General features: G+C 44.3%; 1 protein-coding gene across 1 annotated transcript; it reads right to left on the reverse strand.

Annotated features, from left to right (window-relative positions):
- Nucleotides 1-286: 286 nt before the first annotated feature.
- On the reverse strand, nucleotides 287-23171 carry LOC110536897 (sia-alpha-2,3-Gal-beta-1,4-GlcNAc-R:alpha 2,8-sialyltransferase-like). Its single transcript, XM_021622573.2, has 4 exons — nucleotides 22967-23171; nucleotides 18995-19117; nucleotides 13619-14176; nucleotides 287-4448 (listed from the first exon to the last, which is right to left on the reverse strand). Exons 1-4 carry the CDS (start codon nucleotides 23128-23130, stop codon nucleotides 4166-4168), a joined length of 1128 nt encoding a protein of 375 aa, XP_021478248.1. The 5' UTR covers nucleotides 23131-23171; the 3' UTR covers nucleotides 287-4165.
- Nucleotides 23172-24801: the final 1630 nt, after the last annotated feature.

The following is a 24801-nucleotide window of genomic DNA, read 5'->3' on the forward strand; positions in this document are numbered from 1 at the left end:
CTCTTTTCCATGACATAGACTGACCAGGTGAATCCAGGTGAGAGCTCTGATCCCTTATTAATGTCACTTGTTAAATCAACTTCAAATCAGTGTAGATGAAGGGGAGGAGACGGGGTTAAAGAAGGATTTTTAAGCCTTGAGACATGAGATTGTTCATGTCCGCCATTCAGAGGGTGAATGGACAAGACAAAATATTTAAGTGCCTGTGAACAGGCTATGGTGGTAGGTGCACCGGTTTGAGTGTGTCAAGAACTGCAACGCTGCTGGGTTTTTCACGCTCACCAGTTTCCCGTGTTTATCAAGAATGGTCCACCACTCAAAGGACATCCAGCCAACTTGACACAACTGTGGGAAGCATTGGAGTCAACATGAGCCAGAATCCCTGTGGAACGCTTGACACATTATAGAGTTCATACCCCGATGAATTTAGGCTGTTCTGAGGGCAAAAGGGGGCGCAACTAAATATTAGGAAGGTGTTCCTATTGTTTTGTACACAGTGAATAGTAAATACATATTTAAATATATGGCTCTGAATAGGTGGACCAGTCTAATTCTATGGTAATATGTACAGTATGAATAGGTAGACCAGTCTAATTATATGGTAATATATATGAATAGGTAGACCAGTCTAATTATATGGTAATATGTATGAATAGGTAGACCAGTCTAATTATATGGTAATATGTATGAATAGGTGGACCAGTCTAATTCTATGGTAATATGTATGAATAGGTGGACCAGTCTAATTATATGGTAATATGTATGAATAGGTAGACCAGTCTAATTCTATGGTAATATGTATGAATAGGTAGACCAGTCTAATTCTATGGTAATATGTATGAATAGGTAGACCAGTCTAATTCTATGGTAATATGTATGAATAGGTAGACCAGTCTAATTATATGGTAATATGTATGAATAGGTAGACCAGTCTAATTCTATGGTAATATGTAGTCTTCCAACCACAAGGGTTATATTGATGGGGCTACTGTTCGTTGCCTGAGCCAATAAATAGCATATCTAGCTATCATCCCGTTCTCGTATTGGAGTCTACTTTGACCTACAGTAGGATGGTGCCATGTCGACAGTCACTGAAGGCCAATCTACTGTCAATGTTTGTCTATGGAGATTGCATGGCCGTGTGCTCGATTTTATACACCTGTCAGCAACGGTTGTGGCTGAAATAGCCGAACCCACTCATTTGAAGGGGGTGTCCACGTATAGTGTATCACCCCATTTTTGTATCGAAGTCTATTTATTCTCAGTCATAGCACCATATACACAGTAGGACTTTGCATGTGTGTCCTCTTTCCAAGTGCCAACAGAAGTTACTGTAATATATCTGAGCAGATACGGTACATCAACACGCTGAAATGTGAGACTCTAGCTCCAACTCTCTCAAAAAGTTACTGTAGAGATCTTGAACTTACTGTATTTTAATTTTTTGCATTTTAACCTTTATTTAACCAGGCAACTAAGTCAGTTTAAGAACAAATTCTTATTTACAATGACGGCCTAGGAACAGTGGGTTAACTGCCTTGTTCAGGGGGGGCAGAACGACAGATTTTTTTTTTTTTAACCTTTTTACCAGCTCGGGGGATTTGCTCTAGCAACCTTTTGGGTTACTGGCCCAACGCTCTAACCACTAACCATTTCTCGTGCCTGTTAAATGATATTATTCGGTAGTGATACTTTCTTAACATTATTTAAATTCTTAAAAAGCCAAAAAAAAAAAAAAAAAAACACGGCAACCTAAATCTCTGGAGAAAAAAATGTAAAATAATCACCAAAACCACTTGGTTAGAATATAACCAGCTGCAACTGTACATACAGTATATATCCACAATACAGGAAAATCTGTATTGTCGATTTTTGTCATTTCTATTGTGCCATAGATAAACCAGAGCTCTGATATATAATGATGATAAAAAAGTCTGATATTACTGTGTCTTAGCCGCTGTAGCTTGGATCGCTGTAGCATAGCCGCTGTAGTATAGCCGCTGTAGTATAGCCGCTGTAGTATAGCCGCTGTAGTATAGCCGCTGTAGCATAGCCGCTGTAGTATAGCCGCTGTAGTATAGCCGCTGTAGTATAGCCGCTGTAGTATAGCCGCTGTAGTTTAGCCGCTGTAGTTTAGCCGCTGTAGTTTAGCCGCTGTAGTATAGCCACTGTAGTATAGCCACTGTAGTATAGCCGCTGTAGTATAGCCACTGTAGTATAGCCGCTGTAGTATAGCCGCTGTAGTATAGCCGCTGTAGTATAGCCGCTGTAGTTTAGCCGCTGTAGTTTAGCCGCTGTAGTTTAGCCGCTGTAGTATAGCCGCTGTAGTATAGCCGCTGTAGTTTAGCCGCTGTAGTATAGCCGCTGTAGTATAGCCGCTGTAGTATAGCCGCTGTAGTATAGCCGCTGTAGTTTAGCCGCTGTAGTATAGCCGCTGTAGTTTAGCCGCTGTAGTATAGCCGCTGTAGTATAGCCGCTGTAGTTTAGCCGCTGTAGTATAGCCGCTGTAGTTTAGCCGCTGTAGTATAGCCGCTGTAGTTTAGCCGCTGTAGTATAACAGGAAGTAGTATAGCCGCTGTAGTTTAGCCGCTGTAGTATAGCCGCTGTAGTATAGCCGCTGTAGTATAGCCGCTGTAGTATAGCCGCTGTAGTTTAGCCGCTGTAGTATAACAGGTTGTAGTATAGCCGCTGTAGTTTAGCCGCTGTAGTATAGCCGCTGTAGTTTAGCCGCTGTAGTATAGCCGCTGTAGTATAGCCGCTGTAGTTTAGCCGCTGTAGTATAGCCGCTGTAGTATAGCCGTTGTAGTTTAGCCCGCTGTAGTATAGCCGCTGTAGTTTAGCCGCTGTCGTATAGCCGCTGTAGTATAGCCGCTGTAGTATAACCGCTGTAGTATAGTCACTGTAGTATAGCCGCTGTAGTATAGCCGCTGTAGTATAACCACTGTAGTTTAGCCACTGTAGTATAGCCGCTGTAGTTTAGCCGCTGTAGTTTAGCCGCTGTAGTTTAGCCGCTGTAGTTTAGCCGCTGTAGTATAGCCGCTGTAGTATAGCCGCTGTAGTTTAGCCGCTGTAGTATAACCGCTGTAGTTTAGCCGCTGTAGTATAGCCGCTGTAGTTTAGCCGCTGTAGTATAGCCGCTGTAGTATAGCCGCTGTAGTTTAGCCGCTGTAGTATAGCCGCTGTAGTATAGCCGCTGTAGTTTAGCCGCTGTAGTATAACCGCTGTAGTTTAGCCGCTGTAGTATAGCCGCTGTAGTTTAGCCGCTGTAGTATAGCCGCTGTAGTATAGCCGCTGTAGTTTAGCCGCTGTAGTATAGCCGCTGTAGTATAGCCGCTGTAGTTTAGCCGCTGTAGTTTAGCCGCTGTAGTTTAGCCGCTGTAGTATAGCCGCTGTAGCATAGCCGCTGTAGTATAGCCGCTGTAGTTTAGCCGCTGTAGTATAGCCGATGTAGTATAGCCGCTGTAGTTTAGCCGCTGTAGTATAGCCGCTGTAGTTTAGCCGCTGTAGTTTAGCCGCTGTAGTATAGCCGCTGTAGTATAGCCGCTGTAGTTTAGCCGCTGTAGTATAGCCGCTGCAGTTTAGCCGCTGTAGTATAGTCGCTGTAGTATAGCCGCTGTAGTATAGTCGCTGCAGTTTAGCCGCTGTAGTATAGCAGTTTAGCTGTCACAAAGCGTAGCACTAGCAGGCAACAACATGGGCAGCCTGGGAATCCATCTTGGGCAGTCAGTATGAATCTCACTGGCCCATCGCAGCGGGAAAAACTGTTTGCAATGGCATGTTTCATGATGTCGTGGTCAGGTTGTGCTATATGCTGATTGGATAATGAATGACGTTATGCTTATGTCTTTTTACAACCAGAAAAATACGTCTTTATGTCTAGTTGTGACCTGGTTCTGGTTATTTAACCAGATAACAACCAAGATATAACATCTTTCTCCCGATTTCTTGATGTCGTCATTAAAAAGACCTTCATAGCTGGCTGTACAGTAACATCGACCAATTGGTTGTAATCTGGTTATTCAACACCTTCTTAAACCAGAAAACCAGTTTACAATCAGAAAATGACATCATGTGCCAGATTTAGCCTTTTAGTCTGATCTAGTCCATGTACAGTTCGGTCCAGTCAAGTCCAGTCCAGGTCTAGTTCGGTCCAGTCCAGTGAGGTCTAGGCACAATGTGAGAGAGTTAGTTTGATAAGTCCCTCTGTGTGCATTTTATAGAGCAGTTTGAACTCTGCTGGCAACTGGTGGGACTCCTGCCACTTGGTGGTGAACTTGGTACCCTTCTTGTCGTAATAGTGATAGGGCAGCTCCTTGCCCGTGTTGGGGTCCCAGCCAAAGGGCCAGAAGCCGTACAGGTGGATCTCCTCACACATGGACGAGGCCAGAGTGTACATGAGGATCCCTGTGCTCAGACGCTTCGGTGACAGCTGCTTGGTCTTCCAGTATCTGCAGCACAGACCAACAGAACAGACAGGGTTAGAATGGATACTGTTAGAAGGGTTACTGTTAGAATGGATACTGGATACTGTTAGAATGGATACTGTTAGAATGGATACTGTTAGAATGGATACTGTTAGAATGGATACTGTTAGAATGGTTACTGTTCGAATGGTTACTGTTAGAATGGATACTGTTAGAATGGTTACTGTTCGAATGGTTACTGTTAGAATGGGTACTGGATACTGTTAGAATGGATACTGTTAGAATGGTTACTGTTCGAATGGTTACTGTTAGAATGGGTACTGGATACTGTTAGAATGGATACTGTTAGAATGGTTACTGTTAGAATGGATACTGTTAGAATGGATACTGTTAGAATGGTTACTGTTAGATTGGATACTGTTAGAATGAATACTGTTAGAATGGATACTGTTAGAATGGATACTGTTAGAATGGTTACTGTTATTATGAATACTGTTAGAATGGATACTGTTAGAATGGATACTGTTAGAATGGTTACTGTTATTATGGATACTGTTAGAATGGGTACTGGATACTGTTAGAATGGATACTGTTAGAATGGTTACTGTTAGAATGGGTACTGGATACTGTTAGAATGGATACTGTTAGAATGGTTACTGTTAGAATGGATACTGTTAGAATGGATACTGTTAGAATGGTTACTGTTAGAATGGATACTGTTAGAATGGTTACTGTTATTATGAATACTGTTAGAATGGATACTGTTAGAATGGATACTGTTAGAATGGTTACTGTTATTATGGATACTGTTAGAATGGGTACTGGATACTGTTAGAATGGATACTGTTAGAATGGTTACTGTTAGAATGGGTACTGGATACTGTTAGAATGGATACTGTTAGAATGGTTACTGTTAGAATGGATACTGTTAGACTGGATACTGTTAGAATGGTTACTGTTAGAATGGATACTGTTAGAATGGATACTGTTAGAATGAATACTGTTAGAATGGATACTGTTAGAATGGATACTGTTAGAATGAATACTGTTAGAATGAATACTGTTAGAATGGATACTGTTAGAATGAATACTGTTGGAATGGATACTGTTAGAATGAATACTGTTAGAATGGATTGGAGTGTGTGCGAGCGTTTATGTGTGTGTGTGTTTATGTGTGTGTGTGTGTATGTGTGAGTGCTGTACATGCTCCTGTACTAAGTTGTAAACCAATTGAAACCATTGATGCATTATCCCAATGGACACAATAGACACTGGTGTTTAATGCAGACGGAGCTTGTTAAATGAAGATATTCAGTGCGAACAGGTTACTTTAATGGGATTGAGGGAGATGATAGTACAACCAGGCTGTGTCCCAAATAGCACTCTGTTCACTTTCTAGCACACTACTTTTGACAAGAGCCCAGAGAGCTGTGGACACCAGGGCTCATAGGGCTGTGGTCACCAGAGCCCATAGGGCTGTGTTCACCAGGGCCAAGAGGGCTGTGGTCACCAGGGCCCATAGGGCTGTGGTCACCAGGGCTCATGGGCTGTGGTCACCAGGGCCAAGAGAGCTGTGTTTACCAGGGCCCATAGGGCTGTGTTCACCAGGGCCCATAGGGCTGTGTTCACCAGGGCAAAGAGGGCTGTGTTCACCAGGGCCAAGAGGGCTGTGGTCACCAGGGCCCATAGGGCTGTGGTCACCAGGGCCCATAGGGCTGTGGTCACCAGGTAGTGCACTATATAGGGAATACTGGTTCAGACCGCCACGGCCTGGTAGGATAAGCCCCGTCCTGTCAGCCTGCGGCCACAATGACCATACCTGGCTTGCAGTCCTCCGTCTTAGCAGTAGGTTCCAAGTCCTCTGCCCTGTCAGGTCCTAGGTTTCCTGCCCTGCTAGGCCCTCAGCCCCCTGACCTGGGGACCCACAGTTTCCTGACCTGGGGACCCACCGCTCCCTGACCTGAGGACCCTCTGGCCACCGCACGTGGGGAACCCCCTGACCACGTCTCTGGGGCTTAGAGTGTCCCTGCCTCCAGATTCCCGACGAGCCTCACCCAGGGGTCCCAGTCTGTTCCACTATGGGAGCCATCGCGTTCAGCAGTGGTGAAAGAGACACCAACCTCAGTGAGCTACCGAAGACAGTTGTGGCAGGCGTGCCACATTCCTCCTTCAGCTGTGGCCAGCCTCCGGCATTGTACTCAGCGCCCAAGGAAGGGCCCCAGCGGCCCTGCAACCACTGAGTTAGTGGATCCTCTGCCACGACATTGTTCCCTCAACATTGTGCACCCTCCTGGCCCCCATGGTTCTTTAAAGTGACACTGGCTATCAGCTGCCCCTCTAATACGGCCAGACTGTAAAAAAGGCCATGCCTGTGCACATAACTTTCCCCACAGTCCCATTAGCAAGTTCTGGTTCACGACCAAGTTGACTGTTTATTTTAGGAAGATTGTCGATGCATCCAAGAAGTGAGTTATGGGATTTATTGTCGAGAGGTTTGTTACCTACGTTAAGATGATGATTGACTGCAAGCAATTGCCTTTAGGCCTAATTACCTCTGTAGTTGTGTAGTACTGCTGCAGCTTGTATATTTCAGACACTGTAAAGACCGACGCCGGACAGGAGAAGCAGGTACGGGGAGTCAGACATTTATTCGGGAACAGACGTAGAACAAGACAGGACCAGCGTCAGCACATGGGAAACACGGACACATGACAATCAATGCCGCACCGGGGAACAGAGCTGGAGAACTGACAAATATAGGAGAGGTAACAAACAGGTGACTGAGTGAGTCCAGGTGAGCCCAATATCGCTGAAGCGCGTGACGAGGGAAGGCAGGTGTACGTAAATGATGGTGGCAGGAGTCCGTAATTCAGGGCAGCCTGGCGTCCACAAGCACCAGGGGGGGGGGGGGGGGGGGGGGGGGGGGGGAGCGGGAGCAGGCGTGACAGATACCCTATTAGCATGTTGTTTATATTGCATTGGATGCCTGATTGTTTAGAGATGGTTAATTCGTATAGCCTATATGCACACTTTAACACTTATTCATGCTACTGTTAAGCCATGGCAAGAGATTCTAGATGTTTCAGACTGTCCTCAGTGAGATTTATGACTCTGAGGCACCGGACACAGATCAGAGAAGATCTACATTAGGCCAGAGAGAGAGAGGGCAATAAATCGTGCCTTCCGAATGATTAGTTCTCTCTCTATGGCAAGACGGTTATACGTATGCTGTGTGTATGTAATGCCATTCTACCGGGCTATGTACAGATCCTGTGGTATTGTGGCATTACTATAGTTAATATACATACACTACCGGTTAAAAGTTTTAGAACACCTACTCATTCAAGGTTTTCTATTTATTCACTCGTACCTTGTCACAACACGACTGATTGGCTCAAACGCATTAAGAAGGAAAGAGCTTTTGAACAAGGCTCACCTGTTAATTGAAATGCCTTCCAGGTGACTACGTCATGAAGCTGGTTGAGAGAATGCCAAGAGTGTGCAAAGCTGTCATCAAGGAAAAGGGTGGCTAATTGAAGGATCTCAAATATAAAATATATTTTGATTTGTTTAACACTTTTTTTGGTTACTACATGATTCCGTGTGTGTTATTTCATAGTGTTGATGTCTTCACTATTATTATACAATGTAGAAAATAGTAAAAAATTAAGAGAAACCTTTGAATGAGTAGCTGTCCTAAAACTTTTGACTGGTAGTGTATTTGTCCCCTTTCCCCTATAGAACCCTAGATAGCTTCACGGTCGTTTCAGTTGTTTCTTGTTTTTGTTGGCGACATCCAAAATAAAAAGAAAATGTACGCTCACCACGCTGCACCTTGGTCCGGTCATTTCCCTGACAACGTTCGTGACAGAACTACCCACCACCAAAGGACCAAGCAGCGTGGCCAGGAGGAGCAGGGATCCTGGGACCGGGAGACGAGGGAGTGGAGGACCTTATGGACATGGGAGGAGGTTATGGCAGGGGACAAGACCCTGCCATGGAAACAGGTGGATACAGCAAGGGAGGAATGGTTGCGATACCAGGAGTCACGGCAACGAGGAAAGCACGAGAGGCAGCTCCAAACATTTTTTTGGAGGGGACACACGGGGAGTGTGGCAGAGTCGGGGTTTAGACCTGAGCCAACTCTTCGTGCTTACCGTGGAGCGCACGGTGTCTCCGGTGCGCGTTCACAGCCCGGTGCGCTACATTCAAGCTCCCCGCATTGGACGGGCTAGAGTGGGCATCCAACCAGGACGAGAGGCATCCAGCCAGGATGGCTCAGCGCGCCTGGCCTACATTGCATCTCTTTGGCCCATGATATCCTGCGCCGGCTCTGCGCACTGTCTCCGGTGCGTCTGCACAGTCCAGTGCGTCCTGTGCCAGCGCCCCGCAAAAGTAACGACCCAGCCAGGACGGGTTGTGCCGGCTCTACGCTCGAGACCTCCAGTGCACCTCCACGGCCCAGTGTATCCGGTGCCTGCTCCAAGAACCAAGCCTCCAGTATGTCTCCACAGCCTGGTGAGTCCTGTGCCTGCTCCCAGAACCAGGCCTCCTGCAAGTCTCCCCAGACTGGTGAGTCCTGTGCCTGCTCCAAGAACCAGCCTCCAGTGTGTCTACCCAGCCTGGTAAGCCCTGTGGCAGCTCCACGCACCAGGCTGCCTATACGTCTCCTCATTCCAGTGATGATCCATGGCACGAAGCCTCCAGTGATGATCCATGGCACGAAGCCTGCAGTGAGGATCCATGGCACGGAGCCTCCAGCATTGATCCGCGGTCCGGAGCCTCCAGCGATGGTCCCCGGTCAGGAGCCTCCAGCGATGGTCCCCGGTCCGGAGCCTCCAGCAACGGTCCCCGGTCAGGAGCCTCCAGCGATGGTCCCCGGTCAGGAGCCTCCAGCGATGGTCCCCGGTCAGGAGCCTCCAGTGATGGTCCCCGGTCCGGAGCCTCCAGCGACAGTTTCCGGTCAGGAGCCTCCAGCGATGGTCCCCGGTCAGGAGCCTGCAATGATGGTCTCCGGTCCGGAGCCTCCAGCGATGGTCCCCGGTCCGGAGCCTCCAGCGATGGTCCTTGGTCAGGAGCCTGCAATGATGGTCTCCTGTCCGGAGCCTCCAACGACGGTCCCCAGTCCGGAGCCTCCAGCGACGGTCCCTGGTCCGGAGCCTCCAGAGATGGTCCCCGGTCAGGAGCCTGCAACGATGGTCTCCAGTCCGGAGCCTCCAACGACGGTCTCCGGTCCAGAGCCTCCAACAACGGTCACCGGTCCGGAGCCTCCAGCGACTCGGGTGGAAACTCTATGTTCTGTGTTTCTATGTTTTGGCCGGGTATGGTTCTCAATCAGGGACAGCTGTCTATCGTTGTCTCTGATTGAGAATCATAATAAGGCAGACTTTTTTCCTTTTGCATTTTGTGGGTAGTTGACTTTGTTAGTGGCCTGTATAGCCCTAGTAAGCTTCACGTTCGTTTTTGTTGTTTCTTGTTTTTGTTGGCGACATCCAAAATAAAATGAAATGTACGTTTACAACGCTGCACCTTGGTCCGGTCATTTCCCTGACGACGTTCGTGACAGAACTACCCACCACCAAAGGACCAAGCAGGAGGAGCAGGGATCCTGGGACCGGGAGAAGAGGGAGTGGAGGACCTCATGACATTGATAAAATAGTCAAATAATTAGTAGGAAACAACTTTTCTAGCATTATCATGTCGTCAAATTTACTTTAAAAATATGGCAATATTGTCATAAGCTAGCAAAATTCATCAAAAATAGTTAGCAAAGCTAACGTTAGCTAGCTAAAATCCAGTTGTCTCCCCGCAATCTTAGCTAGCTAACGTTATAATCTGGTGACATCAAAATGGTGACAAAATGGTTTCCTACAAATTATTTGCCTCATTTTGAACGCCATTGGATTTCCAAGCCACTGCAATTTGATGAAACCTTCTTCAACGCTCAATGATGATGCATTGAGTAGAATGCTCAGTTGGGTATCAGTTCAAAACGAACATTCAAAACAATATTGTGACGAAACATGCAAGCCATAAATACAGGGTAACATCCGCACTGAGCTAACGGGTAGAGCAGCCGCTTTCAAGGAGCGGGACTCTAACCCGGACGCTTATAAGAAATCCCGTATTTTCTTCCGATGAACCATCAAACAGGCAAAGCATCAATACAGGACTAAGATCGAATCGTACTACACCGGCCCTGAGGCTCGTCGGATATGGCAGGGCTTGCAAACTATTACAGACTACAAAGGGAAGCACAGCTGAGAGCTTCCCATTGACACGAGGCTACCAGACAAGCTAAATCACTTCTATGCTCGCATCGAGGCAAGTAACACTGAAGCATGCATGAGAGCATCAGCTGTTCCGGACGACTGTGTGATCACGCTCTCCATTGCCGATGTGAGTAAGACCTTTAAACAGGTCAACATTCACAATGCCGCAGGGCCAGACGGATTACCAGGACGTGTACTCCGAGCATGCGCTGACCAACTGGCAAGTGTCTTCAATTACATTTTCAACCTCTCCCTGACTGAGTCTGTAATACCAACATGTTTCAAGCAGACCACCATAGTCTCTGTGTCCAAGAACACCAAAGGTAACCTGCCTAAATGACTACCGAACCGTAGCACTCACGGCTGTAACCATGAGGTGCTTTGAAAGGCTGGTCATGGCTCACATCAACACCATTATCCCAGAAACCATAGACCCACTCCAATTTGTATACCGCCCCAACAGATCCATAGATGATGCAACCTCTATTGCACTCAACACTGCCCTTTCCCATTATTTTAGTATTTTGGCCACAATTGGCCCAGCGTCGCCCAGGTTTGGCCGGGGTAGGCAGATATTGCCAATAAGAATTGTTTCTTAACTGACTTGTCTAGTTAAATAAAGGTTAAATAAATAAATAACAGCATTTCACTGTAAGGTCTACTACACCTGTTGTATTCGGTGCATGTGACAAATACAATTTGATTTAAAAGCCATGAATTGGCTGTAAACTGCAGTGAATAGTCTCCCATTTGAATAACCGCTCAAAAGCCTGGCATTTTGAATGCAAATTCATTTAGGAATATCTAGTCTGCTTGTTCGGGGCATTTCGATCAGTTAGTTTTTTTTACTCTCTGCAGTTTAACCTACAAGGTCCAGGCACATTAGCAGACCAGTAATATGGTGTATTTTTTCAGGATGTATAAGCTAACAGAAACGTTCTAACGCAGTGATTTCTAGTGGCGAGCATATATGAATTACGATAATGCAGGAGCGCGGAGGAAGTTGTATCCATAGTTTCCACCCCGGTGGCGGCAGGGTAGCCTAGTGGTTAGAGTGTAGAGGTGGCAGGTAGCCTAGTGGTTAGAGTGTAGAGGTGGCAGGTAGCCTAGTGGTTAGAGTGTAGAGGCGGCAGGGTAGCCTAGTGGTTAGAGTGTAGAGGAGGCAGGGTAGCCTAGTGGTTAGAGTGTAGAGGAGGCAGGGTAGCCTAGTGGTTAGAGTGTAGGGGTGGCAGGTAGCCTAGTGGCTAGAGTGTAGAGGAGGCAGGGTAGCCTAGTGGTTAGAGTGTAGAGGAGGCAGGGTAGCCTAGTGGTTAGAGCGTAGAGGTGGCAGGTAGTCTAGTGGTTAGAGTGTAGAGGTGGCAGGGTAGCCTAGTGGTTAGAGTGTTGGACTAGGTACAAATCTGTCGTTCTGCCCCTGAACAGGCAGTTAACCCACTGTTCCTAGGCCGTCATTGAAAATAAGATTTTGTTATTAACTGACTTGCCTAGTTAAATAAAGGTAAAATTTAAATTAAAATTAAAATTAGCTTCCGTGTTTTTAAAAGCTTCGGAAAAGGAGGTGAAAAGCTCAATACGATGCTGATCCGTGTACAGTTAGAGGAGAAGACATCGCTACACAGCTAGCCGCGACATTCTAATATATACATCGTGTTGGTCAATGATAGCTCTTCTTTTCTTAGCGTATTACTACATTTCCATGTCAGTTGCTGGTGGAAAGGTTATGGTAAGAAGCATGGATTGTACAAGGTTAAAATAAAAATCTATTTCTGAGAAGAACATACAAAAGTCAAAATGCTATGTTGGGTGTGTCCAATGCTATGTTGGGTGTGTCCAATGCTATGTTGAGTGTGTCCAATGCTATGTTGAGTGTGTCCAATGCAATGTTGAGTGTGTCCAATGCAATGTTGGGTGTGTCCAATGCAATGTTGAGTGTGTCCAATGCAATGTTGGGTGTGTCCAATGCAATGTTGGGTGTGTCCAATGCAATGTTGGGTGTGTCCAATGCAATGTTGGGTGTGTCCAATGCAATGTTGGGTGTGTCCAATGCTATGTTGGGTGTGTCCAATGCAATGTTGGGTGTGTCCAATGCAATGTTGAGTGTGTCCAATGCAATGTCGGGTGTGTCCAATGCTATGTTGGGTGTGTCCAATGCAATGTTGGGTGTGTCCAATGCAATGTTGGGTGTGTCTGATACTATGTTATGTTCGTCCAATGCAGAAGAGGCTGGTGGGAGGAGCTATAGGAGGACGGGCTCATTGTATTGGCTGGAATATAATAAATGGAACAGAGTCAAATATGGTTTCCATATGTTTGTTGTGTTTGATACCATTCTATTTATTCTATTCCAGCCATTAAAATGAGCCTGTTCGCCCACCAGCCTCCCCTGGTTCAATGCTATGTTAAGTGTATCCAATGTTACGCTAGGTGTGTCCAGTGCTATGCTAGGTGTGTCCAGTGCTATGCTAGGTGTGTCCAGTGCTTTGCTAGGTGTGCCCAGTGCTATGCTAGGTGTGTCCAGTGCTATGCTAGGTGTGCCCAGTGCTATGCTAGGTGTGTCCAGTGCTATGCTAGGTGTGCCCAGTGTTATGCTAGGTGTGTCCAGTGCTTTGCTAGGTGCGTCCAGTGCTATGCTAGGTGTGTCCAGTGCTATGTTAGGTTTGTCCAGTGCTATGCTAGGTGTGCCCAGTGCTATGCTAGGTGTGCCCAATGCTATGCTAGGTGTGTCCAGTGCTATGCTAGGTGTGTCCAGTGCTATGCTAGGTGTGTCCAAGTTGTGATTCTATATTACTTGTGTTAATATGTAACTTGTGATCAGTTAAGAGCTTCCTCTTGAAGGACAATAAACATAAATCAATCAATCAACCAACCAACAAATCAATCAATTTATCAATCAACCAATCACTCTGGTGTGTCCAGTCTTACCGGTTTATGTACTGCATGATGTTGCCAGGCCAGGCTAGCTGAACCTTCAGCTGTCCTCTGTGCTCCACAAAGAAGTCGACCAGTGTCCTGGTCACCGTGGCCGAGGTATGGAAGAAGAAGGCAGGGATCCAGAGTATGGCCCCGTCCAGCTTCTTCAGACTCAGGAAGAAGTTGTTCCTGTCCTGGAGGGTCAGCAGGTTGTTGTAGTACTTCTCCAGGATGCTGGGGTTAAAGGTTGTGAGGTTGGTCCTCCGCCCCACGTCCCGGTGGAAGATCTCCGTGGGAGCGAAGTTGCAGCGGAAGACGAAGTCAAACTTCTCGATCTCGGGACCACAACGACTCCCTGTGAGGACGCCGCTGTTCCCCACCACGGCACACACATTGTAGTGTTTGTTGACGATGGGGGAGGCCTCGGGAAGCAGGGACTTGAAGTTCTCTCCGATAGAGAACACGTACTTGTGGCTGGAATAGTCATAGTGCATCAGCTGACCCACGCGCACGCTGCTCCGGGTCAGGGTGAAGTTGTGGGCGATGTCGATGTGCTGAGAGATCTCTTTTCTGGAAGATATGGAGAGATCAGACAGGTGGGGGAAATGCTAGGCTACATTCCAAATCGCACCCTATGTCCTATGTAGTGTACTTAATTTGATCAGGACCCCTATGGGAGATATAAGAAAGTTCAGGAAATATATACAGTACCAGTCAAAAGTTTCAAATACACCCACTCATTCAAGGGTTTTTCTTAATTTTTTACTATTTTCTACATTGTAGAATAATAGTGAAGACATCGAAACTATGAAATAACACATATGGAATAATGTAGTAACCAAAAAAGTGTTAAAGAAACCAAAATATATGTTATATTTTAGATTCTTCAAAGTAGCCACCCTTTGCATTGATGACATCTTTGCACACTCTTGGCATTCTCTCAACCAGCTGCATGAGGAATGCTTTTCCAACAGTCTTGAAGGAATTCCCACATATGCTGAGCACTTGCTGGCTGCTTTTTCTTCACTCTGCGGTCCAACTCATCCCAAACCTTTTCAATTTTGCTGAGGTCAGGTGATTGTGAAATAGCCCTTACTAATTTTCCTGTTGAAAAACAAATGATAGTACCACAAAGCGCTAACCAGATCCTCATTGACACACTAAATTCCCATAGAAATTGGATTCATAGAACTGTCATTTGTCATTGAAAGGAAGTCTAAGAAGCGGTAGATCTGTTCTATGTGCGCTATTTCTATGTTTCTCGTTCTTAAGTTTAGTTTTTGTGAACTTTAGGTTTTGTAAGCCAACTTTAAACAGCTGAAAATACAATATTTTGGGTTATGGAAAATATATTTCACAGCGGTTTAGATTGTACAATGATTCTCTATTGTCAAATAAACTGAAAGTAGGCAAACTATTAGAATATGAGCAACCAGGAAAAGGCAGAGCGATTTCTGCATATTGCACCTTCAAGAAGTGTCCATGTTGTCTGCCTTCTCTTCCACCAGTGGTAGCGTCCCACTCCCCCCCCCCTTGCACACTAGGAACCCCAAAATAAATGCCTGGTGACCTATTACTGAATCCTGTATGCATGGAACTTGCTAACTCTCCTTACGATCCAGTAATATCAATCAAATTCAATCAAATGTATTTATAAAGCACTTTTTTACACCAGCAGATAATACATTAGCAACATTCCCTCCTAAAACCACTCCTAAACACTCCTGAACAACATTCCCTCCTAAAACCACTCCTAAACACTCCTAAACAACATCCCCTCTTAAAACCACTCCTAAACACTCCTAAACAACATCCCCCCTAAAACCACTCCTAAACACTCCTAAACAACATTCCCTCCTAAACACTCCTAAACAACATCCCCTCCTAAACACTCCTAAACAACATTCCCTCCTAAACACTCCTAAACAACATCCCCTCCTAAACACTCTTAAACAACATTCCCTCCTAAACACTCTTAAACAACATTCCCTCCTAAACACTCTTAAACAACATCCCTTCCTAAACACTCTTAAGCAACATCCCCTCCTAAACACTCTTAAACAACATTCCCTCCTAAACAACATTCCCTCCTAAACAACATTCCCTCCTAAACACTCTTAAACAACATTCCCTCCTAAACAACATTCCCTCCTAAACAACATTCCCTCCTAAACACTCTTAAACAACATTCCCTCCTAAACACTCTTAAACAACATCCCCTCCTAAACACTCCTGAACAACATTCCCTCCTAAACACTCTTAAACAACATCCCCTCCTAAACGCTCTTAAACAACATTCCCTCCTAAACACTCTTAAACAACATCCCCTCCTAAACACTCTTAAACAACATCCCCTCCTAAACACTCTTAAACAACATCCCCTCCTAAACACTCCTAAACAACATCCCTTCCTAAACACTCTTAAACAACATTCCCTCCTAAACAACATTCCCTCATAAACACTCCTGAACAACATTCCCTCCTAAACACTCTTAAACAACATCCCCTCCTAAACACTCTTAAACAACATTCCCTCCTAAACACTCCTAAACAACATCACTTCCTAAACACTCCTAAACAACATTCCCTCCTAAACAACATTCCCTCATAAACAACATTCCCTCCTAAACACTCTTAAACAACATTCCCTCCTAAACACTCTTAAACAACATTCCCTCCTAAACACTCTTAAACAACATCCCCTCCTAAACACTCTTAAACAACATTCCCTCCTAAACACTCCTAAACAACATCCTTTCCTAAACACTCCTAAACACTCCTAAACAACATCCCCTCCTAAACCATTCCTAAAAACAGCTATTCAACATTCCCTCCTAAACACTCCTAAACAACATCCCTTCCTAAACACTCCTAAACAACATTCCCTCCTAAACAACATTCCCTCATAAACAACATTCCCTCCTAAACACTCTTAAACAACATCCCCTCCTAAGCACTCTTAAACAACATTCCCTCCTAAACACTCTTAAACAACATCCCCTCCTAAACACTCTTAAACAACATTCCCTCCTAAACACTCCTAAACAACATCCCCTCCTAAACACTCTTAAACAACATTACCTCCTAAACAACATTCCCTCCTAAACACTCTTAAACAACATTCCATCCTAAACAACATTCCCTCCTAAACACTCTTAAACAACATTCCCTCCTAAACAACATTCCCTCCTAAACAACATCCCCTCCTAAACACTCTTAAACAACATTCCCTCCTAAACAACATTCCCTCCTAAACACTCTTAAACAACATCCCCTCCTAAACACTCTTAAACAACATCCCCTCCTAAACACTCTTAAACAACATTCCCTCCTAAACACTCCTAAACAACATCCCCTCCTAAACACTCCTAAACACTCTTAAACAACATCCCTTCCTAAACACTCCTAAACACTCTTAAGCAACATCCCCTCCTAAACACTCCTAAACAACATCCCCTCCTAAACACTCTTAAACAACATCCCCTCCTAAACACTCTTAAACAACATTCCCTCCTAAACAACATTCCCTCCTAAACACTCTTAAACAACATCCCCTCCTAAACACTCTTAAACAACATCCCCTCTTAAAACCATTCATAAACACTCCTAAACACTCTTAAACAACATTCCCTCCTAAACAACATTCCCTCCTAAACACTCTTAAACAACATCCCCTCCTAAACACTCTTAAACAACATCCCCTCCTAAACACTCTTAAACAACATCCCCTCCTAAACACTCTTAAACAACATTCCCTCCTAAACACTCCTAAACAACATTCCCTCCTAAACACTCTTAAACAACATCCCCTCCTAAACACTCTTAAACAACATCCCCTCCTAAACACTCTTAAACAACATCCCCTCCTAAACACTCTTAAACAACATTCCCTCCTAAACACTCTTAAACAACATCCCCTCCTAAACACTCTTAAACAACATTCCCTCCTAAACACTCCTAAACACTCTTAAACAACATCCCCTCCTAAACACTCTTAAACAACATCCCCTCCTAAACACTCTTAAACAACATTCCCTCCTAAACACTCCTAAACACTCTTAAACAACATCCCTTCCTAAACACTCTTAAACAACATTCCCTCCTAAACACTCTTAAACAACATCCCCTCCTAAACACTCTTAAACAACATCCCCTCCTAAACCATTCCTAAAAACAGCTATTCAACATTCCCTCCTAAACAACATTCCCTCCTAAACACTCCTAAACAACATTCCCTCCTAAACACTCCTAAACAACATTCCCTCCTAAACACTCTTAAACAACATCCCCTCCTAAACACTCCTAAACAACATCCCCTCTTAAAACCACTCCTACACTCTTGAACAACATTCCCTCCTAAACACTCCTAAACAACACCCCCTCTTAAAACCACTCCTAAACACTCCTAAACAACACCCCCTCTTAAAACCACTCCTAAACACTCCTAAACAACATCCCCTCTTAAAACCACTCCTAAACACTCCGAAACAACATTCCCCCCTAAAACCATTCCTAAACACTCCTAAACAACATTCCCCCCTAAACACTCCTGAACAACATCCCCTCCTAAACCATTCCTAAAAACAGCTACTCAACATTCCCTCCTAAACAACATTCCCTAATAAACCACTCCTAAACACTCCTAAACAACATTCCCTCCTAAACAACATCCCCTCCTAAACCATTCCTAAAAACAGCTACTCAACATTCCCTCCTAAACAACATTCCCGACTAAACCACTCCTAAACACTCCTAAACAACATCCCCTCCTAAACACTCCTAAACAACATTCCCTCCTAAACTACTCCTAAACAACATTCCTCTTAAACTATTTCTAAACTACTCCTAAACAACATTCTCTCCTAACACTCCATAGCTTATTGCCTGGTCTAATCTCGGCACCCAGAACCAAATCTGCTTCTATCATTTTAATATTAAGGTTTGTCACCAGAGACCAAGCCTGGTCTAAAGTTAGTCTGCTTCGATGAGCCTGGCGTGGGTCATGTTCATTAGGCCCCCCAAAAGGTGTCCAATAACAACACTATTTTCTGATGTAAAACATTTTGCAAAGTTAGTGCTTAATGAATAGGAACCAACTGTATCCTATAGACTACTTCACCTATGTTCTGTGAAAGCCGTTCTGTTAAACGTTTTGCAACGTTAGCGCGTGCTGAACAGCATCGAGATGTATTCTACAGGCTACTTCACCTATGTTCTGTGAAAGCCGTTCTGTTAAAACGTTTTGCAACGTTAGCGCGTGCTGAACAGCATCGAGATGTATTCTACAGGCTACTTCACCTATGTTCTGTGAAAGCCGTTCTGTTAAAACGTTTTGCAACATTAGCACATGCTGAACAGCATCCAGATGTATTCTACAGGCTACTTCACCTATGTTCTGTGAAAGCCGTCCTGTTATAGCGCCATTTGGAAGTGTTCTCCTGGATGATCTCGTTTAGGGCCTTGGTCAGAGGGGTGAAGGCTGGGTCCAGGTACTTCATGGCCAGCTGAGACCTGTGGACAGAGGCAAACACATTGATACATTGGTTGGATGATATTCTGGTGGCATTGTACTTGTGAAGGGATTCGACTGTGGCTGTGGGGATAAAACATGGAGAGTTATGGAACCGAGGTGTGAGAGATTGTTTTACATGTACAGTATAGTTAGTATGCCAAGTTAAATAAAAGGTTAAATTAAAATGATTGATTTCCAAATGGTATCTTATTGTCTATATAGGGCCTATTGGGCTTCATTAAATAGTACCCGCAAAACACTATTCTCAACGTCAACAATGAAGAGGTGACTCCCGGGATGCTGGCCATCTAGGAAGAGTGGCAAAGAAAAAGCCATATCTCAGACTGGCAAAAAAAAATAAGAAAATATTAAGATGGGCAAAAGAACACAGACACTGAACAAAGGAACACAGACACTGGACAAAAGAACACAGACACTGGACAAAGTAACACAGACACTGGACAAAGGAACACAGACACTGGACAAAGGAACACAGACACTGGACAAAGGAACACAGACACTGGACAAAGGAACACAGACACTGGACAAAGGAACACAGACACTGGACAAAGGAACACAGACACTGGACAAAGGAACACAGACACTGGACAAAGGAACACAGACACTGGACAAAGGAACACAGACACTGGACAAAGGAACACAGACACTGGACAAAGGAAGTCACCTCTTCACTGTTGACGTTGAGACTGGTGTTTTGCGGGTACTATTTAATGAAGCTGCCAGATGAGGACTTGTGAGGCGTCTGTTTCTCAAACTAGACACTCTAATGTCCTCTTGCTCAGTTGTGCACCGGGGCCTCCCACTCCTCTTTCTATTCTGGCTAGGGCCAGTTTGCACTGTTCTGTGAAGGGAGTAGTAAACAGTGTTGTACGAGATCTTCAGTTTCTTGGCAATTTCTCACACGGAATAGCCTTCTTTTCTCAGAACAAGAATAGACTGACGAGTTTCAGAATAAAGTTTTTGTTTCTAGCCATTTTGAGCCTGCAATCGAACCCACAACTGCTGATGCTCCAGATACTCAACTAGTCCAAAGAAGACCAGTTGTATTGCTTATTTAATCAGTACAACAGTTTTCAGCTGTGCTAACATTATTGCAAAAGGGTTTTCTAATGATCAATTAGCCTTTTAAAATGCTAAATTTGGATTAGCTAACACAACGTGCCATTGGAACACAGGAGTGATGGTTGCTGATAATGGGCCTCTCGTACGCCTATGTAGATATTCCATAAAAAATCTGCCGTTTCCAGCTACAATAATAATTTACAACATTAACAATGTCTACAATGTATTTCTGATCAATTTGATGTTATTTTAATGGACAAATATTCTGTGCTTTTCTTTCAAAAACAATGACATTTCTAAGTGACCCCAAACTTTTGAACAGTAGTGCATATAGTTGGAAGTTTACATACACCTTAGCCAAATACATTTAATCTCAGTTTTTCACAATTCCTGACATTTAATCCTTGTGAAAATTCCCTGTCTTAGGTCAGTTAGGATCACCACTTTAATTTTAAGAATGTGAAATGTCAGAATAATAGTAGAGAGAATGATTTATTTCAGCTTTAATTTCTTTCATCACATTCCCAGTGGGTCAGAAGTTTACATACACTCAATTAGTATTTGGTAGCATTGCCTTTAAATTGTTTAACTTGGGTCAAATGTTTCGGGTAGGCTTCCACAAGCTTCCCACAATAAGTTGGGTGAATTTTGGCCCATTCCTCGTCACAGAGCTGGAGTAACTGAGTCAGGTTGGTAGGCCTCCTTGCTCGCACATGCTTTTTCAGTTCTGCCCAAAAATGTTCTATAGGATTGAGGTCAGGGCTTTGTGATGGCCATTCCAATACCTTGACTTCGTTGTCCTTAAGCCATTTTGCCACAACTTTGGAAGTATGCTTGGGGTCATTGTCCATTTGGAAGACCCATTTGCGACCAATCTTTAACTTCCTGACTGATGTCTTGAGATGTTGCTTCAATATATCCACATAATTTTCCATCCTTATGTTGCCATCTATTTTGTGAAGTGCACCAGTCCCTCCTGCAGAAAAGCACCCCCACAACATGATGCTGCCACCCCCGTGCTTCATGGTTGGTATGGTGTTCTTCGGCTTGCAAGCCTCCCTTTTTTTCCTCCAAACATAACGATGGTCATTATGGCCAAACAGTTCTATTTGTGTTTCATCAGACCAGAGGACATTTTTACAAAAAGTACAATCTTTGTCCCCATGTGCAGTTGCAAACCATTGTCTGGCTTTTTTATGGCTTGTTTTGGAGCAGTGGCTTCTTCCTTGCTGAGCGGCCTTTCAGGTTATGTCGATATAGGACTCATTTTACTGTGGATACAGATACTTATGTACCCGTTTCCTCCAGCATCTTCACAAGGTCCTTTGTTGTTGTTCTGGGATTGATTTAGCACATTTTGCACCAAAGTACGTTCATCTCTAGGAGACAGAACCTGTCTCCTTCCTGAGCGGTATGACGGCTGCGTGGTCCCATGGTGTTAATACTTGCGTACTATTGAACGTGGTACCTTCAGGCATTTGGAAATTGCTCCCAAGGATGAACCAGACTTTTTCTGAGGTCTTGGCTGATTTCTTTTGATTTTCCCATGATGTCAAGCAAAGAGGCACTGAGTTTGAAGGTAGGCCTTGAAATACACCCACAGGTACACCTCCAATTGACTAAAATTATGTCAATTAGCCTATCAGAAGCTTCTAAAGTCATGATATCATTTTCTGGAATTTTCCTAGATGTTTAAAGGCACAGTCAACTTAGTGTATGTAAACTTCTGACCCACTGGAATTGTGATACAGTGAATTTTAAGTGAAATAATCTGTCTGTAAACAATTGTTGGAAAAATGACTTGTATCATGCACAAAGTAGATGTCCTAACTGACTTGCAAAACTATAGTTTGTTAACAAGAAGTTTGTGGAGTGGTTTAAAAACAAGTGTTAATGACTCCAAACTAAGTGTATGTAAACTTCGACTTCAACTATATATATATATATATATATATATATATATATATATATATATATATATGTTTAGTTTCTGTGGAGAGGAAGGGAGGGCATCCAATAGTACAGCCTGATACACCTTGGTTTCAACAAAGCGGGGAATGATTACAGGGTGGAAATGAATCTACCGCCACATTTAAATCAGAACCAAGGACAGCTCCCTTGAGCGAGCCAGAGAACACAGCAGCCAGTGGCTATTGCGTCACAGCTGGACGTTCGGGACCTCTCTAGCTGAGCATCATAACACAGGGGCCTGGTGACAAAGCCTTCACAGCAGTACGATCATTACAACATGCGCTGTGCTTCTTGTTCATGACCAGATAGGATTAAATTCGGCTGTATTTCCGACCGGTGAGCTGGCTTGTTGTTGTATTCATTAATTTGGCTGAGATTCGACCTTGATATCAGGCTGAATAAATAAAAAAACAGTGACATGCGGTAAATTCAATAATCGTGGGAAATATGGAGACGTTGATTATTGATATGACCTTAGAATATGACGAGAGAACCAACACAGGCGTCGTTATATTTATACTGTGACAGTATAGGCCTTTTGGTTTGTGGTGTAGCAGACTGTAGGCTAGCAGCCTATGACACAAGCCCCCCTAATATGAAACCTCTGGTTTTTAGAAAAAGCCCCCCCCCCCCCCCCCCCCCCCCTGCTATTCTGGAAATAAAAACACACCATGATATGTTGCATGATAATAAAGACCGTCATGCTACAAGAACGTGAAACCGCACACTTCAGCAGGCTATTGCCTACGCACATAGCATACATTTCTATTGCGAGATGTTATTGTAATACTTACCGAAATCCGGTATGAAACATATACATCCGAGAACCCCCTGAACTTGCGTATTTGGGGGTCGTGAATAGAAAATCTTTCTTTATTGACACGTAGCTGATCAATGAGAGTATGAGCAGAGTAACACTGAGCATCACCAACCCCAGGACGCTCGCTATGCGGACCATCTTTCCGAGTTGACATTCCCGTCTGTGCAACGACAAGGACAGCTATGTTGCTATTCAGCGGAGGATAAGCGACATGTCGATTGGCCTGTCATATTTTATTTTATACCCAGAGACAGTCAGATAGAATCTGAAAGAGGTAGCGACAGGCAGCATCTGAAATGGTTCTTGTTTTGAAGGTATGTCTCTGTTTCTTGGCTCAATTCTCATTCTCCCGGTGCACCGGTCCTGCTCGGTTTTGGCTAGAAGGGATACAGCTTTTGTCAAAATGGACTTTTCGTAGCAGGTTTAGGAGAATTTACGCTACAAGTTGTTTTTACCTGCCCCAAAGATAGGATAATTAACGTGGCAGGTTAGGATAATTAAGTTAAGGTTAGGAAAAGGGTTAGGGTTAGCTAAAATGAAACAAAAAAATGTTTTGACAAAAGCTGTATCCCATGTAGACATGACAGTCCTGCTCGTTCCATTCCATCCCCTCGTTGCGAACATAGATCCAGAAGTAATAATGGCGCAGGGAGATGCATGCATTTTGAATCGAATGAATGAACCTTACCAGATGCTTAATAAATAACCAGCGAACGTGTCAATTAAATGAACCAAAACGTTCAGTCCGATGGCTATACAACAAAGTAGGTTCAATGAGTTAGCCACTAACCATGCAGCTGACTTTAATAAACAACCAGAAACAACTACTCATTTTCAGGTTCATTATAAAAAATAAAAAAAGTTATTTCAGAATATTTGGGCAAGTTAACTGGCTAACTTATTGATTCTGCTTTGTAAGCATACCGGTAGGCTACCACAGAGGGTTACTTATAATCTGTGTTGCAAAACCGCATGAATTATGTCCTGTTAACCCTGCGTGCCATTTTATCACAGCTTTCTGTAGATCTGTTCCATGCGGTTTTGATGTTTATCTCAGTCATAAGGGTTCAATGAGCATGTAGGCATCTGGCAGTCCGACAGACGCATCTGCCTGGAGAACGCTACCTGCCCCAATGCATACCGCCAACTGTAAAGTTTGGTGGAAGAAGAATAATGGTCTGTGGCTGTTTTTCATGGTTGGGGCTTGGCCCCTTAGTTCCCCTTAGAAGGGCAATCTTAACGCTACAGCATACAATGACATTCTAGAGGATTCTGTGCTTTCAACTTGGTGACAACAGTTTGGCCCTTTCCTGTTTCAGCATGACAATGCCCCCGTGCACAAAGCGAGGTCCATATAGAAATGGTTTGTCGTGATCGGTGTGGAAGAACTTGAGTGGCCTGCACAGAGCCCTGACCTCAACCCCATCGAACACCTTTGGGATGAATTGGAACGCCAACTGCGAGCCAGGCCTAATCGCCCAACATCAGTGCCCGACCTCGTTAATGCTCTTGTGGATGAATGGGAAGCAAGTCTCCACAGCGATGTTCCAACATCTAGTAGAAAGCCTTCCCAGAAGAGTGAAGGCTGTTATAGCAGCAAAGTTCCAACATCTAGTGGAAAGCCTTCCCAGAAGAGTGGAGGCTGTTATAGCAGAAGAGTGGAGGCTGTTAGGGGGGACCATCTCCATATTAAAGCCTTCCCAGAAGAGTGGAGGCTGTTATAGCAGCAAAGGAGGGGACCATCTCCATATTAATGCTAAATGTCTGTGAAGACACCTGCCAGCAGGTCTGAGAACGCACCCTGCTATT

This window comes from Oncorhynchus mykiss, chromosome 12 (genome assembly GCF_013265735.2).
Source record: "Oncorhynchus mykiss isolate Arlee chromosome 12, USDA_OmykA_1.1, whole genome shotgun sequence".
NCBI classification, from domain to species: Eukaryota; Metazoa; Chordata; class Actinopteri; order Salmoniformes; family Salmonidae; genus Oncorhynchus; species Oncorhynchus mykiss.